General features: G+C 38.8%; 1 protein-coding gene across 2 annotated transcripts in view; it reads right to left on the bottom strand.

Annotated features, from left to right (window-relative positions):
• LOC126425320 (uncharacterized) overlaps positions 1–16,422 on the bottom strand; it is a 93,265-nt gene that overhangs the window by 61,217 nt on the left and 15,626 nt on the right. For both annotated transcript variants that reach the window (XM_050088302.1, XM_050088303.1), the window contains exon 3: positions 2,953–3,144. In XM_050088302.1, the coding sequence (XP_049944259.1) occupies positions 2,953–3,144 (192 nt within the window). The remainder of the gene's footprint in view (positions 1–2,952; positions 3,145–16,422) is intronic.

The raw sequence follows: 16,422 nt of genomic DNA, 5'->3' as shown, positions 1-16,422 counted from the left end.
ATTATTACCCTCTTGGTAAATATGTTCCGCTACAGTCAATTTATCTGTATGTCCCAGGCAGCAATTCCTCGTGTTCAACCAGACGAGTGTTAAAACATTTTGCGGTATCTTGACAAGCCGGACCATATCTACAAGTTATTTTATATACATCCAGTGTGACCAAAGGATATCATATCATTTGCAAATCTTAAATGTTCTTTTATCTTCCTGGTGAGTCTGAAGGTAGTTTCAACACCATACTTGCTCAACACATTCCCAATGCGATGTGTAATCATGCTGATGAACAGAACGAAAACTTCCCTATTGGGCGGATGTTGCTCCTTGTCAATCCTGATTCTCTCCCAAGGAAGAAGTGCTCAATCAATCTCCTAGTTCGAATAACCATTCTTCTTGAATGTCAGCCCTACACTATCAACCGCATCTTAAGTATAAGTCAGGTCACAAATTTTGTGCGCCCTGTCTACCAAGGTTTTATTAACACCTCTTTCTCGTCTGGGGTGATGGTTGGAACCTTTGTGCAGGCAACGGTCAGTATGTGTGGCTTTTCTATATACCCTATGGCCGAATGTCCTGTCCTCTCCCTTGATAACAGACACATCCAGAAATTCAGTTTACCATCATTCTCCATCTCCATAGTAAATCGCATTTTTTTATTGATGCAGTTGAATTGTATCAGGAAGGCATCCAATTCCTCTGCGCCGTACGTCCATACTACGAATGTGTCATTAGCGTAGTGGTACCACCTGGCTGGTCTTTTGCTGGCAGTCTGCAATGACCATTGCTCAAAGTTCTCCATAAAAACTTGGTCACAGCCGGACTAAGAGGACTGCTCATATCCACCCTGCAGATCTGTTCATAAAAATCATTATTGGACTGAAAATAGGACATCATGGGGCAGTGTCAGAATAAATGCACAATATTCACTATGTGACAGAGCTTTGTCCACTCTAATCACGCTAAGGAATGACAACATCAAAGCTGAAAAGGATATCACTTTGACCCACACACATTTCTTTTAATTTGTCAATGAAATTATTTGAATTCCTAATGACTGACTGTTCCACCAACATAAGGTTGCAGCAGTGAGACAAGTTGTCTAGCTATTCATGGATGGAACGCCCTATAGTACCCATAATAGGTTTCGAAGGAAACTGTGTTTTGTGCTTCTTGGGTAACCCATAGAGCCTAGACAGCTACAGTTCTGTTTTACAGAGTAGCATTGTATCATCAAAGGAGATAAGACACTCTCACCATCAATTAGTGATTTTTAACATCATCCTAGTCAGATCCTTCTGAAGTGTTTTGTAATGGTGGAATCCAAAATATTGATCTTTTCATGATAGTCCTCACTCATCAGGACCGTGGCACTGCCTTTATCTGCAAAAAGAATGATAAGGTTCTTATCTGTACTGATATCCCTCAGCACCTTTCTTTGTGCCCGAGACAAATTACCGTTACGTGGTTTGCATGTACGTAAAATTCTAGCTGTTTCCAGCCTAATTATAACAACTGACTGCTGTGGAAGATGACAGACCCCTGCCTCAATCTTTTCTATAATAGCCTCCCTGGGTACTTTTAAAGGCATCAAAGCGAAATTGTCTCCTTTGGCTAGAACAGAAATTTCAACTTCAGTCAAATCTTTATCAGACATGTTAATTACAGTTCGAGAATTATACTCAAATGAAGATACCGACAAGTTGTTCTGTAGACTAACGAACTACTATTTGTTTATTAACTGATATCTCTGCATTAATTTCCACAGTCCTGAACATTAGACCGTCAACCTTTTTCCAGACAAAACACTGCTTAGTATTACTAATAAATAAGTGGAGCTGTAATAGCTTACTGCTGGTTTCAACATCTGGTGATTCCTCTCTCGTAGCATTGCCAGTTCCATACAGTTGTAAGAACACTGAGTCTATGCCGAGCAAAACACCCTCTTCACCTTCAGAAATTTCTGAACAGTCGCAGTGTCCCTGCAGCATAACAGGAAGGTGAGCATACTGAGTTGTCGGGCTTTCTTTTTGAGCATTTCCTCAAATCATCAAATCGACGCTGAGATATCCTCCCTGTAGAGGCGTTTGATCATACAATGTGAGCTTTCATGGCTGGTACTTATATCACTCTAAATTTTCAGGCTAATAGGCTGTGGTTGATGTATAAAACTTGCTCCTATTATTTCCTCTTTGACTGTGGGACCCATCTTCAGAGGTAACGTGGCAAACTGCACCCAGGATTCAAGGGAGCACCAAATATAAATGAGCAGTGTAGAGGGCACCACAGTCCACATGTGATGTTGGCTATGAGATTATCTCTGCTACTACCAACATTCTCAGCTGAAAATAATAGATCATCATTCTTATGTTGCAATGTTTACGTCCAAATTTTATCTAATTTAACGCCTTCCTCTTTTCTGTTGAAATTATTACAGTTTTATACATCAACCATGGCCTATTAGTCCAAAAGTTTTAAGTGATGTCATTTCCAGCCATGAAAGCTTATACTATATGATCAGGTCTATACAATTGTCAAAGATAGTCAACCTTTATGGGAACAATATTTGGGATTTTGTTGTATGCTAGATTTTTTACACAGAGTGCAGTCACAGATTGCACCAGAGCATTGCACAAAGTCTGTGTCATATTGGAAGGTGATAGCTTGAAAGAGATGGGGAAGCCAACAAACGTCACAACAACTGTTTTCATATACATGTAATTTACAGCATTATTTTGTTACTGCCTATCTGCTTGATATTGCATTTAATTAATCCTGTAAACTGGAATCTACAGCTTCTCAAGTTTGGGGTTACTAGGACTGCCCAACACTGTGCAGTTCTAAATAAGTAATTCAATAGATTTTGATATTGGGTCAGACTACTATTTTTGTAGCTATATCAACTAACTGACAGAAGTACAATACACAGGCATGCTATAAACTTATAAAAAATCCTACCTTAGAAAATGACTCCCAGTTTCTTTTTATTATTTCATCTTCACTCGGGTCAAAGTACCCACGTTTTATTTCGACTCCCAGACTCTCGAAACGCTCATCCTCACTTTCGTTGGGTGGTCTGTCGAACCTATGCTCAATGCAGTGTGTGTCTGGGATGTCAAAGGTCAACAGAATCTCCAGATGTTTCAGCCTCTGCAAAATGCAACCACAATGTACAACAAACCAGATGACACACAATTTATAAACTTCTGAAATACCTTGCCCAAGAGGATGACAATATAATTTGGTTGTACACAAAGAAACAATGTGTTTCAGGCATTAAAAATTAAATAATAAAGACATACGATTGCACAGAGTATTTGTAAATATAATTGGTTTGAGGAATATTTGACAAGTAGAACACAGTACGTTATACAGGATGGTGAACGTCCTCAGGAATGAAAGTCACGTAGGTGGTGGTGGTGGTGGTGTTTAACGTCCTGTCGACAACGAGGTCATTAGAGACGGAGCGCAAGCTTGGGTTAGGGAAGGATTGGGAAGGAAATCGGCCATGCCCTTTCAAAGGAACCATCCCGGCATTTGCCTGAAACGATTTAGGGAAATCATGGAAAACCTAAATCAGGATGGCCGGAGACGGGATTGAACTGTCGTCCTCCCGAATGCGAGTCCAGTGTGCTAACCACTGCGCCACCTCGCTCGGTGAAAGTCACGTAGGGCAAACCCCGAGTGTTAAGACTGAGATCACACCAAGGAGATACAATATGCTACACAATACATGACACGACCTGTGTTACAACAAGCAACAAGGCAGTGTGAACCATGTTTCTGGCTCAGTTGCAAATCATTAGCACTTCTGAACAGGACATTACTGTAACTTATTATTTAAAGAACAAACAACTGAATAAAAAAAGGAAGGACTGGATGCACCCATACAGTGCTATTAATATCAAACATAGTTCAGCTGAGGTGTTTTGTTACCTCTCAACACAACCACGAACTCCAAGAATTCTACAGAATGAGTCTAGCTCCCACTTTCTGGAACCACTACTATCAGCTGTTCTGAAAAAACAGAACACAAATTTTCAACTTACTATTTCTCCTGCTGAGAAGAGAAGTTGGTGAAAGTATGAGAATGACATTAAAAATGCCATCATCAAAAGTTCATTTTTAGTAAGGCCACCAAGTGTGGTAATTTGTTCAGTGAAGTACATATACAAATAATGGTACAAGTTAAAAAGCTACAACCATTCAATCTTAATGTAGAATGTGATTAAGTTTCAGATGTCTTCGCGAGAAATGTTGCCTCACTAAGATCAGTTGCCGTCGCTGACAGTGGCTGTGAATTCTGTGCAGGGGTAGACAATGTATGTGAAATGGAAGTAGACCATGATGAAGAGGAAAATTCCAACATCTACACCTCACTTTTGTCCAGCTGCTCATTCAAAAGTAACAGGAATTTTGCCTTTAGAGCTCTTCCACACCTGTCACTAAGTTTCTTGAAACTCAAGAGCACGGACTGAGAAAACATCCAGGTGTCCTTTCATCTAATTATGTTTTTTAATTTCCAGGCAGCTGGCAAATGCTTTCTCAGCACCACCCTTGCTGGCTTCGTCATCTGTTTTGGGGGAGGTGGTTGTACAACATCAACATTAACCACATTACTTGTCTCTTCTGATGTTTGACAACTTTCCACTTCCTGAGGGCCCGTGGCAAACAGTGTTGTAATAAAACTGCCATAGCATTTTCATTTTACGTAAGTGGCAGTACATGCCCAGAAGAGCAAGACCCCTTTACGTATGGGTAAAGAAATGAGACTTCGGGGAGGGGGGGGGGGGGGGGGGGGGGGGTAGGTGGTCCAGCATAACCTTCAATTGCAGCTGCTCCACTTCTGTGTTGAATGAAATAAATTCCTGAGAGCAAAGTTGTAGGTTTGCTATCTGCATAAGAAACTGCCACAATGAAAATAATGAGTTAAAAATGATGGTACAGATTTCACAGCAGTTTTAAATCAACGTCTCTTATTTCTGTTGCTATCTCCCTCCACACCAAGCTGGCCATCATCTGCCTTCAAGTACAAAGTAATTGCGTAATTCCACTGACAAGGGCTTGTTTCAACAAGCTGGACAAAAAAGATCTTCAAACAGTCCTCTTGTGTGAATGACATTTGACTACACATCCCCACAGGAAGAAACGCACAGGTCAAGACGTGTTTCCCGCTTGAAAGCACATATGCGAGTGAATACTTCGGCTTGTATTGGCAGCACATGAAAAAGAGAAACACAAGGTAGCTCCGCATGGCACTACACGTGGCCTTAGTAGTGTCGAGTGTGGGACGTCTTAGCTCGTCGTGGCCAAATGTCAAAATATATCACATATTTACTCGATACCCGAAAGAGGCTTTCCAGCATTAAAAACAATTTCAATATCTTAGCTGCATTTCTTACCCAGCAATATGTGCTGTAAAATGCACCAAACATAAAGTACCCAGTGACTATATTTTTCATCGAACTTTTCAAAATATTCACGATGTTCTTTAACCTCTACGTATCACATTAACTATGGGCAATAGCATAAATAAAACCAATTCATTATAAAGCTGTGACATCTGCCTCTAAGCTGTGAATTTTTTTTTTTCCTTACTGAATAGTTTCCTCACAATTTAATGAAGATTACACTGTGAAGAACACCCTCTAAACCAAAGACAGAGGTTTTTAATTTTTTATGCAAAAAGTAAAGGTTTTAGTGAGAAACTAATTACAGAAATGGATGTAGCTTTTCTTCATCTAGACAAAACATCTTTTCTTAGGTGCATTGGATGACCTGAGATTTCCCTTCCTGTGTACTGAATGATACAACTTGCTTGGCCCGACCAGCATAGCCTGTTTCACCGGGTGATGCGATGGACACTTATCAGTGCTTTATCACTGTTGTCCCAGTATGAGCCCATTAAGTCCCTTCCAGTATATTTTTATGCATTCCACCAAAGCGAGTTTGCTTCTGTGTCACATCGTGTATCACATCGCCTGTGTGAAGTGCACCTTATGACCTCTAATGTTTCCACTACACATAAACAAGATTTATCAGAAAGGATCAGCAGCAATTAAGATCATTCACTGGCAATGATGTACACAGGCAAGTATTGTCCTTCAACTGTAAGGAATTGCAGGAAGATTGATAAAATATCCATCTGCCGCACTGAATAGGGACACTCTAAATCTGGACAAAAGCAAAATAATACCTATAACAAAAACGAACAACCTGATAGTATCTGGCTATGAGATTAATGGCGGACAACTTGAGCACGCCATATCATACACGCATTTAAGGGTAATACTAAGAAGGTATATGAAATGGACAATCACACAAAATCAGCATTAGGGGAGGCAAATGGAAGAGTTAGATATGCCAGAAGGGTTCTGGCAAAACACAGCACAGCCATGAAAGAAAGCATGCACAACACACTAGTACCAGATGGTTATAATTAAAGTCCAACTACTCATAGAGGTCCAGTATGGGTCGTAATTATCAAATGGCACCAAACTTTTCAGGTATGCTAATGTGTTAATCTGGAACCTATTTACACTGGAAAACAAATTAGTTCCAAATGTGGCTGCCAGATGCAAATCTGGCACTGTACACTGCATGTCATCCATACTGTAATTTGACAAGCAATAATGTGAGTGAATAGTGTGGCCAACAAGAAGAGATTGTGCACTGTTAGTGAATGTTTTATGTGAATGGCAGCAATTACAGTGCTGCATCGAGAAACTATCACTGACTGAAAGGTCTGAGGGAGAGGCTTGATGTAATTACATGATTTAACCCTTTTGCGGGCACATTTTTTGTAGCAACTGAGCTAAGAAAAATTTTTTGCTATCCTATTATAATTATGATCAACTGACTACATTTATTTTTTGATAATTTTATTTTTGTGATTTAGGACCAAAAACAGTGGTGATACATATACCACAGCACCTTTGTGAGCTGTGTTGCCATTAAATGTAAAAAAATAATGAACATCATTTTCCATTTTTATTTTATGTTTTTTCACTTTATTAAAAAAATTGATATTGAAATTTACTTACCACAATGTGAAAACAATTCTAGAAACTATCACACAATAATGGTACGAGCTGATACAGGTCACAATGTATATTGCAGAAGTGAACAGGACAACTGTAGTGATCCCACTACAAACAGAAACTGACTGTCGTAGCAGTTTTCATGCACCTGATATCATCATTTTCATCATCATTGGGTCACAAGTCACCAATATGGAGTCACCTAAAAAGGACTTTCAATACGGCGACCGAGCTCCCCCGAATGGCACCTCCTGGCCAAAAATGCCATACGATCATTTCATTTCATAGGCAAAGGTGGTAAGACGTATTCTCAAATGCTTTGGGATATCCCTAAGTTTGTGGTAAATATGCTTCCAAGGATCACGAAGGACAGATTAATTCTGTGGTAAGTATACCTACAAACACCTTCCAGAAACTACTTTGGTGGTAACAGTTCTTCCCAAGAAGCATTAAAACACCATTGTTTGGTAGGATATCCATTTCCCACAGTCTTGAAGGCTGTATTTCATAACAAACAGAAACTACTGCTGATGCAATGGACTGCCACTAGATGCCAATATCGTACAGAATGCTGTAAAGTAATACATTTAGTGGAAAGTATATCCCTCATGACCTGTGAAAGGATTAAAGAAGATAATGAAATTTGAAAACACGAATGAGCCTGTGTGGCACATGGATGAGGAAGGTGTGTGAAGTTAATGATGTTGCTGTTGCTATAACTGATCGTGAAGCATGTGTCCCAGTTAGTGCTAGTGTTCAAGCAGTGTCAGTAGAATTTTACATCCCATGGTTAACAGTATGGAAAGTTTTGTCATTTATTTTACACTGGTACCCGTACACAATTCAGATGCTGAAGCAACTGAAACCTCATTAACTGCAGCAACATTCTGAATTTGCTCTTCAGATTCTGGCATGGTTCGAAGTTGATGACATGCCCAGGCAATATTCCATGGAGTGACAATGCACATTTGACATTACAGGGTGCAGTGAATACATACACCTGCCGAATTTGGGAGACTGTTGAACCATGTGTTATGCACAAAGAGCCACTATACTCACCGTATGTGACTCTGTGGTGCAGATTCACGAGCACCTTTGGTCTCGGTCCATTCTTCTTTCACGAAAATATACCCAGAGGCCTGTCAGGTGTTCCGTGACATTTGCATATTATCGAGACCACCTAGTGCAGCATGTGATTCCTGCTAGGGAACAGCATGAACTGCATGAAAACCACTGTTTTCATACAACATGCAGCAACAACTCATGTTGTTCACCCTGTGAAAGATCTGCTTAATGCAACCCTCCACAAACATGTTATTTCCAGACTTTTCCAGATGCATAGTCTGCAAGATCACTTGATATGAACCCATGTAACTTTTCTGCTGTCAATCACGCCGTCTTATGGATGCAGCATCTTGTCACTGTCTCCAGTGCTCATATTAAACAAATTGTGTAAGCAGTAGTTAGTAATAAAATCAACATTATGCCTTTCTCACTAGTTTGACCTCTTCTGTCCACATCTTGTCCCTCATCCATTATATAGGGAAACATTTCTATACGTCGTCTTGACTTCACAGTGCCAGATTTGCGCCTGGTGGCCTAAAGAGGAACTAATTAACACATTAGAATATCTATCAAGTTTTGCTGCGTACAACAATTACAGCACTCACTGGATCTCTTTGAGTAGCTGCACATACTTTATAACGACCTAGTATGACCATTTGTTCCTGTGTCAAACTCTCATTGAGTAGGTGTGAGAACTGCCAGCAAAATAATTCAGAGATACGCTGCTAGGATCATAGAAGGTCAGCAAAGCTCATACAAAATTGCAATAGAAATGCTCATAGAACCTAAATGGGAATCCTTGGAAGAACAACAGCATAGTTCTGACAAAATCGTGTTTGAAAATTTACAGAATCTGTATTCATTCATCCATCGTGTACCAAATCTATATATATAAAACAAAGTCGGATTTGTTACAACACTTGTAACTCGAGATCTGCTGGACCAAATTTCATGGTTTTTGATTTGTTGGATTTGTCTCCGCCCCGAATAGCAGAATACAGCTTAAAAATAATGAAAAATTGACGAATAAAAATTTTCATGGTTTTTGATTTGTTGGATTTGTCTCCGCCCCGAATAGCAGAATACATCTTAAAAATAATGAAAAATTGATGAATACTTGAAAAATGCGTTATTTTCCCTAAAAGTTCTTTAGTTTCGGAGCTGTCAAATTTTTTTGTCAAAATCTGTAAGTAATGATTGACATTTATGCATGCATTCATAAACTATTTAAAATGGATGAATAAACTATTATGTGTATTTTTTTTAAAAAAAGATTGAAAAATATTACGCGTGCGTTCAGAAATGTGTAATGAATACTTAATCATTTCAATAAATGCTCATTTGTTTATTACATGTCAAACATTTGTTGTCCAATCCTGTCAAATAGTGTAACAACTATTCATGTGTGCGTTCAAAAATTTATTTTGTGTAAAATGTCTCGAAAGTTCAGGTAGGTACTGTTATATTTGTTTGTTTTAGACATTAATTTGTGTAAATTATTTATTAAATTAATTAAAGATTTATTCTACAGGTTAACAAAAGTGTAAATGTCTTTTCATAGGTTGTCTATGATTTTTCTTGATATGCTATTGTCTATGTCTCGATTGTTTTATGTGGTTTTGTGCGAGTGCATATTCAGTATTACTATTAATAAAAATGCCGCGTCCTAGACGATCTAATCTTTCCCAGCGGAGCCGTAATGTAATTAGGCAACGGAATATCGCGAGTCAATTATCTGACGAAGAACGAGAAATTGCCCGAGAAGAGCGCCGCGTTAGGATGGAGCAAAGAAGGGCCTTAATTCGTGCTTCTCAAACACAAGAGCAAAGAGAGGCAGCCCGTGAAACGGCTAGATTAGAAACGAGAAATCGTCGAGCTTATCGTACAGATGAACAGAGGAATAATCTTCGAAGTGCAAGAAGAAATGGTTCAAGTATTGATTTGAATCGAGCAGCGTTTCGATATGATTGCACGATCGACTACAGCTTGCATCGTTTAGTTTGCATTGGTCCAATGGACGTTGTTTGCCAGCACTGTGGCGCATTGAAGTTTGCTGGTGAAACGCCTGGTTTGTGCTGCCTTAGTGGTAAAGTGACATTGCCATTAGTGGTCCCGCCACCAGAGCCATTGCGTTTCCTGCTTTATGGCGAAACACTAGAATCACGACATTTTCTAGCGAACACTCAAAAATACAATGTCTGTTTCCAAATGACTTCATTTGGGGCGGAAATTATCGAAGAACACGGATATAATCCGACATTTGAGGTAATTTACGTTAAAAACTTTATTTTCTATGATTGTAAAAAAAATTTGGAATGTAGTTTGTTAGATTTCTGTATTTGTCTCTAAAATAAAAATTGTATGTTATTATTTGAAAAAAAGTGTTTGTAAATCTAACTATAACTATGGCTTTGAATTTACAGATTCAAGGCCAGATTTGCCATAGCATTGGATCATTGCAACCTATTGAAGGTGCACAGCACAAATTCTTGCAAATATACTTCATGGGCAATATGGAAGAACAACTTGACCGGCGTCAAGGGATCAACACAGCTACGAAAAGAGCAATTCTCCAAGATTTGCAGCAAATGCTTCATGAACATCATGCATTGGTCAGGCTGTTCAAGACTGCTTTAGAGCGCATGCCAAGTGATGACTATAAAGTTGTAATCAGAGCAGATAAAAGACCAGCTGGAACACATGAACGCACGTTTAATGCTCCAACAATCAATGAAGTGGCAATCCTGATTGTTGGTGAAAACTTGGAAACACGTGATATTGTGCTTACACGACGCAATACTGGGCAACTACAAAGAATATATGAAACACACTGTTCATATGACGCGTTACAATACCCGCTGATGTTTTGGCAAGGAGATGATGGATATCACTTTAATATCAAAATGATTAATCCATTGAATGGTAAGATCAATATCATTGTTTTCATTTTAACTTGATATACATTTTATTCTGTTTGCTTTTGGTACACAAAAAAATTTGTCACTCCTAATTTAGTAGAGAGTAGCTGTAAGAGTCGTTAACCTATTAGGGGTTCTAAAATACAATTTTTACTGTATTTGTTTCAGGTGAGGAAACTACCAAGAAGGTTAGTTCGATGAATTATTACGCATATCGTTTGATGATTCGTGAAAATTCTGACAATTATTTGTTGCGATTTCGTCGACTGCTTCAACAATACTGCATTACATGTACGTTAAAATCGAAACGGAGCGCCTGACTTTCACCTGGTTGAATAAAGCTAAATTGCGTTCGAAAGAGTATATTCATTTACGCGATGCAATAAGCACAGAAGGAGATTCAGAAAATGTTGGTCGATTGACTATTTTACCAGCGACATACACAGGTAGCCCGCGTCATATGCATGAATATGCGCAAGATGCAATGACATATGTTCGTCATTATGGTCGGCCAGATCTATTCATTACATTTACATGTAATCCGAAATGGATGGAAATTATTCAATTGCTGCTTCCCGGACAAACATCAAGTGATCGACACGACATCACCGCACGGGTTTTCAAGCAAAAAATTCGGTCCCTAATAAATTACATTGTTAAGCAACACGTCTTTGGGATTACTCGATGCTGGATGTATTCAGTCGAATGGCAAAAACGAGGCCTACCGCATGCTCACATTCTAATTTGGTTAGTAGACAGAAGTCGGCCAGATCAAATAGATGTCATCATATGTGCGGAGATTCCTGCTCCTGAAACCGATCCAGACCTACATGATGTTGTAATCACGAATATGATTCATGGACCATGTGGCACTATCAACCGCCAATCACCGTTTCCAAACGGTATCCGCGAAAATTCACGGCAGAGACCATTACAGGCAACGATGATTATCCATTGTATCGGCGTCGATCGCCCGATGATAATGGTAGAACTATCACAACTAAAGTGAAAGGAAACGATTTCATAGTTGACAACAGTTGGATTGTTCCATATTCGCCACTTCTTTCCAAAACATTCAAGGCACATTGTAATGTTGAGTATTGCAATTCGGTCAAATCTATTAAATACATTTGCAAATATGTCACGAAAGGGAGCGACATGGCGGTTTTTGGTACCCAAACATCCAATATCAACGATGAAATCACGCGCTATCAAGTTGGTAGATAAGTGAACTGCAATGAAGCAATTTGGCGTATATTCTCATTCGCTATTCACGAACGTTATCCCACTGTTGTACATTTGGGGGTGCATCTAGAGAACGGTCAGAGAGTATATTTCACAGCGTCGAATGCTGCTCAACGTGCCGAAACACCTCCAGCGACAACACTGACCAGTTTCTTTGCGATTTGTCAAAACGATCCGTTCGCACGAACGTTGCTTTACTCGGAAATGCCACGTTATTACACTTGGAACACTACATCGAAGAAATTTCAACGTCGGAAGCAAGGCGATGCAGTTCCTGGTCATCCAGATATGCGTTCTGCTGATGCTGTTGGTCGTATTTACACAGTTCATCCGAAGAATGATGAATGTTTCTATTTGCGGTTGTTGCTGGTACATGTTCGAGGACCAACATCATTTGAATCACTACGAACTGTTAATGGTATAGTGTACCCCACATTTCGTGCAGCATGTCAAGAGCTGAATTTGCTTGAAAAACGATACTCATTGGGACACGACAATCGCTGAAGCAATTATTTCTGCATCTCCAAGTCAGATACGCACATTATTTGCTATCATCATTTCGACATGCTTCCCATCGAACCCATGTGACCTGTGGAACAAATACAAAGATAACATGTCAGAAGACATTTTATATCGAATTCGTGTCAAGAAATCCCGATCTTGAGGCGAATGAGGAGATGCATAACCAGGCTTTGCTCTTGATCGGAGATATGTGTTACCTCATGTGCGGCAGTTTGTTAGTTAGGTTAGGAATTCCAGCGCCAGATCGCGGAATGAATGACGCATTTAATAGAGAATTGGAACGTGAACGTGAATATGATCCACATGAACTAATCCAATCAGTTCAAACGAATGTACCACTGTTGAATCCTAAGCAGATGGAAGTCTATGATACACTGATTACTGCAACTGATGATGGAAATGGTGGCTTATTTTTTTTTGGATGCCCCCGGTGGAACTGGGAAGACATTCCTCATGTCACTGATTTTGGCCACTGTACGTGCAAGATCCGAAATTGCGGTAGCAATTGTTTCTTCTGGAATAGCGGCCACATTGTTAGACGGATGCCGTACGGCTCACTCAGCGTTAAAATTGCCATTAAACCTTCAAACTACTGAACAACCGACATGTAACATTTCGAAACACTTCGCAATGGCCAAAGTTTTAGTAGCATCAAAAATCATCATATGGGACGAATGCACAATGGCGCACAAACGCGCATTGGAAGCACTAGACTGAACATTAAAAGATCTGCGCAATGACTCGAGATGTTTTGGTGGTTCAATGATTTTATTATCTGGCGATTTCCAACAAACACTACCAGTAATTCCAAGATCTACTGCTGCTGACAAAATAAACACTTGCCTCAAAGCATCAAATCTGTGGCGATATGTAAATAAACTTCAACTGTCTGTAAATATGAGAGTTGCATTGTTGAACGATCTATCTGCTGATGATTTCTCGAAGCAATTGCTGACTATCGGTAATGGCCGTGTTCCTGTTGACGAATCGAGCGGTTTGATTTCATTTCCTCCAAATTTTTGCAATTTCGTCTCATCAAAAGACGAGCTTATCAACAAAGTATTTCCGGATATCATTGCTAACCACAAAAATACTAAATGGTTAAGTGAGCGAGCAATTTTGGCGACTAAAAATAAAGATGTAGATGACCTCAATTTTATAATTCAAAATCAAATCGTAGGTACTCTGTATTCATTCAAATCAATCGACTGTGTAACAAACGAAGAAGAAGCCACTAATTATCCAACTGAATTTTTGAACTCCTTGGATGTGCCTGGTTTACCACCGCACAATTTACAACTGAAGGTTGGCTCGGTAGTCATCATGCTTAGAAATTTAAACCAACCAAAACTGTGCAATGGAACGCGTTTGGTGATAAGAAAACTGATGAGCAATGTGATTCACGCGTCGATACTTAAAGGAAAATTTAAAGATGAGGAAGTTCTTATTCCAAGGATTCCAATGATCCCAACAGATATGCCCTTTGAGTTTAAACGAATTCAATTCCCGATTCGTCTTGCCTTCGCCATGACGATCAACAAATCACAGGACCAATCCTTGACTATTTGTGGCCTCAATCTAGAAAATGCGTGTTTTTCTCATGGTCAATTGTACGTGGCATGCTCACGTGTCGGCAAACCATCCGCATTATTTGTTCTTGCGCCTGACCAAAAAACAAAGAATGTCGTTTACCACAAGGTGCTTGAATGAAAACCCGATTAATGAATTAATCAGAGTGTATCCCAACCTGCACAACATAGTTTTCAATGATTTTTTTCTGACATGTGTTTGAAATACTTAATTATAATTATTTTTTTAATTTTTATTCTCATTCTGTATGTATTCATCATCATTCATCAAAATAAAATACTTTTATATTTCTATCGATATTAATATTATTTTGTATCATTGTATTACGTTCATCAAAGCCTAAATTAGTTCAGCTAAAAGGTAACACGACATTCATTGACTGTTAGGCGGTACAAAGTTTGCCGGGTCAGCTAGTATCTCATAAAGGAGAACCTTCAAGGACATGGGAAGAGTGAAGATATACACTAACACATGAGGACATAATAGAAATAAACTGCATATGGGACTAACAATAAATCATCATTATCTACTGCTTAATGCTATTCACACATACACTACCGAAATTTAATTGAGTAAATTAGTACGAAGGCTATTTTGGAGAAAAAAAAACTGCTGCTTACACAGTTTTACTATATAGTGCTGTCTATTGCTATTAGTAGCTTAATACTGACTTGATACACTGGTATTTTTCAAAGAAACTATTTTTTTACATCTGTAGGTACTGAGACCTATTTACAGTATGCTATCTGTTACCTGTGGCTGTGCATGCATACTGAGCAATGGTGATTAAGCAAGCTAGTAATTTATAAATATCTGGGTACATAGCCGCAAAATTATGAAAAGAATAGATTGCTATTCATCATAAAGAGAAGACTGGGCCGCAGACAGGCGCAGCAACAAAATGGCTACTATACATTCAGCTTTCGATCAAAATTACTTGTTGCAAAATAGAAAAAAAGCCTCCCCCCCTCCCCCCCCCCCCACACACACACACAAGCTATAGGTATATATTTATGTATACATTATGTATGTCTTTAAGAATACATATGTGTAGTACCGATATACAGGTACATAATGAGTATGTTTATTATTTTACCTTATGTCAAACTGTAGCTTAAAATATTTTAAAGTACCAAAGTTTTTCTTTCTTATTAATTATTTATGCCTCGTTGTTGCTTCTTTTGCAAGGTCATTCAAATTTTCCGAGTTGAATACACGTGAGCATGCCACAGAGTTGCCAACGAGAAGAGTATGTTTTTTCTATACGCATACTGGCAAGTTTCCTTGTTCTTGTTTTTCATTTAAAGTCATTCTAAAAACAAATTTTAGTGGAAATTGCAATCTTCTGAACTGAAAATACAAATATGTCAGTATCATTAGGGTTTGTGGAATCAAAATGCTTTCTCCTTTAGCTGCACCACTAACTGTTACACTCTTGACAATGTTTCGGACATATACATGTAATTTGTAGGTGTGAACTGCTACACAATCTGGTCGCATCAAGATTTCACTTTAAAGGGAGCTTTCACCAACTTCTAACCTCAGTTTATGTGGTGACTTGCTCACGTTTTTGACAGGTAGATATTCTACATTATCTTCTACTCTTCACTGTTTCTTCAATTATCAATCCTACAAACTCATTAGTCAGCAACTTTGCTCACCAGTTGTTCTGTATCGTGAAAAATATTACAGAATTCAGCTCTAGTATAACAATGCCATTAGCACCTGTATCAATACGATCTTCACCAATTTTCAGAAAAGCGTCCACATATTGTCCTGATACCATGTCATGCAATCGTACACACATATTTGTTGTTAAACTAAATATTTTAACATTCTCCCATAAGATTTTCTTTCACCTTTGGCAATGTTTGTTGATTAACTAACAAAGGAATTACAGAATTTGGCTGCAAGTGGTACTGATTTAAATCAATGAGGAAAGTTTAAAATTTTTGCTGGACCAGGATTCAAACTGGATCTCCTGCTTACTATACAGCTCCTCTGACCATAAGCCATCCAGAGACAGTGCTCTCCATAACTGCAGGGAC

The sequence above is a fragment of the Schistocerca serialis genome, chromosome 10 (genome assembly GCF_023864345.2).
Source record: "Schistocerca serialis cubense isolate TAMUIC-IGC-003099 chromosome 10, iqSchSeri2.2, whole genome shotgun sequence".
Classification (NCBI taxonomy): Eukaryota; Metazoa; Arthropoda; class Insecta; order Orthoptera; family Acrididae; genus Schistocerca; species Schistocerca serialis.
Note: the sequence above shows the minus strand (reverse complement) of the source record. Positions and strands in the feature narration are given on the sequence as shown.